This window comes from Epinephelus moara, chromosome 17 (genome assembly GCF_006386435.1).
Source record: "Epinephelus moara isolate mb chromosome 17, YSFRI_EMoa_1.0, whole genome shotgun sequence".
NCBI classification, from domain to species: domain Eukaryota; kingdom Metazoa; phylum Chordata; class Actinopteri; order Perciformes; family Serranidae; genus Epinephelus; species Epinephelus moara.
The window spans coordinates 33,898,160-33,902,524 of NC_065522.1; the positions used below are offsets into that span (position 1 = coordinate 33,898,160).

The 4,365-nt window shown below is 42.5% G+C and overlaps 2 protein-coding genes across 3 annotated transcripts in view; both read left to right on the forward strand.

Moving 5' to 3' along the window:
- LOC126403898 (phosphatidylinositol 4,5-bisphosphate 3-kinase catalytic subunit alpha isoform-like) overlaps nucleotides 1-4,365 on the forward strand; it is a 102,493-nt gene that overhangs the window by 70,786 nt on the left and 27,342 nt on the right. The window lies entirely within an intron of this gene.
- LOC126403970 (retinal guanylyl cyclase 2-like) overlaps nucleotides 1-4,365 on the forward strand; it is a 39,446-nt gene that overhangs the window by 22,878 nt on the left and 12,203 nt on the right. For both annotated transcript variants that reach the window (XM_050066877.1, XM_050066878.1), the window contains exons 14-18: nucleotides 265-418; nucleotides 2,083-2,226; nucleotides 2,356-2,504; nucleotides 2,639-2,802; nucleotides 3,320-3,443. In XM_050066877.1, the coding sequence (XP_049922834.1) occupies nucleotides 265-418; nucleotides 2,083-2,226; nucleotides 2,356-2,504; nucleotides 2,639-2,802; nucleotides 3,320-3,443 (735 nt within the window). The remainder of the gene's footprint in view (nucleotides 1-264; nucleotides 419-2,082; nucleotides 2,227-2,355; nucleotides 2,505-2,638; nucleotides 2,803-3,319; nucleotides 3,444-4,365) is intronic.

Sequence of the window (4,365 nt, forward strand, 5' to 3'; positions counted from 1 at the left end):
TGGCTACAGTGCTGAAAAGAAACCTGGGGTTGTTCTTATTTTCCTCTATTAAAGCTGAGTAATAGTTTGCTCTGGCATTGCGGAGGCCCCTCTTCATACAGCTGAAGTTTTGTAAAACCATCTGAATAAGGTATTTATCATCCAGCCTTTAAACAGAAACCAAAACAAAGCTCTGTGTTTGTATGATGCTTAATTTCTGTGACACTTTTTACTCTCTGATTCAAATCTTTATTGAATGATAACAAACACAGTTTTCTCTTTCAGGGGATGAAGTATCTTCATCTACGAGGTTTGAGTCATGGTCGACTAAAGTCCACAAACTGTTTAGTTGACGGGCGCTTTGTCCTAAAAATCACAGACTACGGACTTCCCATGATCCTTCACTCTCAGAACCTCAGCCTCCCAGAGGACCCACAAGGTATTTTTTCTTTTAATTTATTTAACTTTCATTTCACCAGAAAAACCTCCACATTCAAGTCTTCTTTTCAAGAGTGTCCTGACCGAGACAGGCAGCAGTAGGAGTTACAACACAGAACAAAAGTTAAAAATCAACATGCAGCTCTAAAACAAAAAGAGATCAGTTCAAAGAAAAACTAAAACTTATGTTAATATCTGTTCTAAATGAACCATAGGAGCAATGACCAACACAACCAGATAAAATACACCCTAACATCAGCATATAGGCGACCACATGCAGAGCTTTGAAATGTCCCAGAGGAACCAGTGAGTTCAACTTAAAGTCTTGCAGCAGAGTCCATGTGCAGACAGAAATTTGCCAGACCACGTTCAGAGCAGAGACATTTAATCTACACTCATAAATTAGATTGAATTAAACCAAGAATAACTAAACAAAAGGCTGTCAATGATAAAGTCTACGAGGGTCTTTATGGGTGTTCTGTCCCTGAGCTTTTGGGTCCATTTCACCTGAACAGTGGAGCGTTTTGTTGTGTGGTCCGGTTGGTTTGAGGTGGTGTCAACGTTTGTTCAAATTCTGGTGTGAACCAAACAACCAAACTGGTCTGCCCAAAAATGTTGAACTAAAATGTGGTTCACTTCAGGTGAGAATGTGATCTGACCTGATGACAGGAAGTGACCCAGGATCTGTGCTCATTGTCTTTTTAACACGTTCAACACATAATCTGTCTGTCTCTCATCAGGACCCGTTTGCTCCTTCAGTACAATCTCACTCGTCTCATTCAAAGGATGAAAGGTTCAACAAGATGCTGCTCATGACCTTCTTCTATAAATGTGATCGAACTTAACAATGTTGTTTATTAAATAGCGATGATGTGAAGGTAATGAAGGAGACTCCGATGACACTGTCTTGCTTGCATAAAGAAAAGGTTTATTACAAGAAGTACAGCATCTATCAAGCATCCAGGATGCTTGGAGAGGTTCTCAGCCAATGTGAACTGCTCTGAATAACGGCTCAATTTACCCTGCATATATAGGTCGGTTGTTTTGATGAACTTTGAGACAAAATGTGACAAGTGACAGAGAGACAATCTAGATGGAATCCAACCTTTCATCTTACTTATCTATCCTTGACCTGAGCCATAATAAAATCTTGACCTGGGCCCCTAACTGATCATATAAGACCCCGGTCATCACATAACGTGTGGCATGTCAGATACTACAACAACAAAGCAAAACCAGAAACACAGAGTAAATTTGGTGTTCCTCTAACATGTCTGCGACCAGGAAGTGTTTCACTCAGATATTCTGTCCAACAGACAAGTGGCCGTTTCCACAGCGCAACATTTTTTTTATAATGTTCGCTTCAGTTCAGTGAACTGAGACACATTAAAAAAAATCCAACAGTGTTACAGCTGAACCGCCAAATTGCTCCGAGTCTTCTGACCGATCAGTTTTCTGTCGTCATCATTCTAACAGTGAAATGTGAGGCTGAAGGTTTTTTCAGTTTCTACTGCTCAAATGTTTCTATGAACCATGAGGAACAATAACAAGGTCAAAGGTTATAAAGATGAACTGACGTCCTGTCTGTCTCTGTCTCTACCTGTCTGTCTCCACCTGTCTGTCTCTACCCGTCTGTCTCTCTCTCTCTACCTGTCTGTTTATCAGAGCTGCTGTGGACAGCTCCAGAGCTCTTGAGGAGTCCAGTCCGAGGAGGTTCTTTTGCTGGAGACGTCTTCAGTTTCTCCATCATCATACAGGAAGTGATCTCACGAACCCTGCCGTATGCCATGATGGACATGCCTGGCCACGGTGAGACAGGATGTCCATCTTTTTGTCTGTCTGTCATAGATCGTGGAGCGTCTGAAGCAGCCTCCTCCTCTCTGTAGACTACCTGTCTAACCACCTGTCTGTCTGTCTATCTGTCTGTCTGTCTCTCAGAGATCGTGGAGCGTCTGAAGCAGCCTCCTCCTCTCTGTAGACCTCTGGTTTCAGTGGATGAAGCTCCTGCTGAGTGTCTCAGTCTGATGAATGAATGTTGGAATGAAGATCCGATTAAGAGGCCAAGCTTTGATGACATTTTTAAACAGGTAAGACGAGCTGCACTGCTGCCACCTGCTGGCTCATGTCCTGAACTGTCTCTGTATGTTTGACTCTTTCTCAATCAGGGAACGTCCTAGCCCTTCAAACTTGTTATGATCTGGTTTGTCCTTTGTGTTTGCAGTTTCGTGGCATTAACAGAGGAAAGAGAGCAAATATCATCGACTCCATGTTGCGAATGTTGGAGCAGTACAGTTCGAACCTGGAGGATCTGATCAGAGAACGAACAGACGAACTGGAGGTTGAGAGAAACAAGACAGAGAAGCTAGTTGGACAACTCCTGCCAAAGTAAGACACATTTAAACTTTAACTCAGCAGTCAGAATGTTGCAACTGTGGTGATATTATGGTCTGTAAAGGACATGGACATTCAGCAGGACAAAGACAAGAGAGAGTTTAAGTGGAGGCAGAGACAGTAAAGTGAAGACTCTTCCTCCTCCTCTTTTTCAGCACTCACATACATCTATTTATTTACTTACTACTTCTATGAAGAAACATGTTGACATAATTCAGTGTGACGTCTCATTACCTCTGATGTCCATTGAGAATAAACGTCCATAAAGAATCATCATGTGTCTCAGTTTTCTTCAGTTGATTGTTGTCTGCTGATCCAAACAGCAGCTGCTCACATGTCATTCAGCTGACATTGAGGACAACATGGAGACAAATGGAGGATTAAAAAGCATGTCTGTAAAGAGAACAGCAAACAACATGAAACCAGCAGCTTTATTTAACACAACAGAAGGCTCAGGAACTTACGAAGGATGGAAGTTTGTTTTAAATCGTAATAAACGTGTGTGTTTCAGGTCTGTGGCTCAGGCTCTGAAGAAAGGGAAGCCAGTCCAACCTGAACATTATTCAGACTGCACGCTTTACTTTAGTGACATCGTTGGATTTACAACCATCTCAGCTCTCAGTGAACCCATTGAGGTACAAACTGTTGAAAACCCAGCTAGCCCTGACACTGACCCTGTTTACATCACTGACCCTGACACTGACCCTGTTTACATCACTAACACTGACCCTGACCCCTCACTCTGTTTACATCACTGACCCTGACCCCTCACCGTTTACATCACTGACCTTGACACTGACCCTGTTTACATCACTAAAGCTGACCCCTCACCCTGTTTACATCATCGACCCTGACACCAACCCTGTTTACCTCACTGACCCTGACCCTGTTTACATCACTAACCCTGACCCTGTTTACATCACTGACCCTGACCCCGTTTACATCACTGACCCTGACCCTGTTTACATCACTGACCCTGACCCTGACCATGTTTATCAATCAATCAATCGATCAGTCAATCAATTTTATTTATAAAGCCCAATATCACAAATCACGATTTGCCTCACAGGGCTTAACAGCATACGACATCCCTCTGTCCTTAGGACCCTCACAGCTGATCAGGAAAAACTCCCCCAAAAACCCTTTAACGGGGAAAAAACGGTAGAAACCTCAGGAAGAACAACTGAGGAGGGATCCCTCTTCCAGAACAGACAGACGTGCAATAGATGTCGTACAGAACAGATCAACATGATAAATTAACAGTAATCCGTATGACGCAATGAGACAGAGAGAGAGACAGAGACATAGAGACAGAGAGACAGAGACAGAGACAGACGGTAATGACAGTAGCTTACAACAACATTAATGAAAGTAATCATATTATGATTATAATTCTGGCTGTTGTGGTACAATATGTTGAAAGTATATATTAATGTCTGATAGTGTAGATATGTGACAATAATCATATGTGTATAATAACAGTAGAAGTTTGACTCATGATAACAGCAGCAGCAGGAGGCATCTGGCAGGACCACAGCAGCAGCACAACCACACACG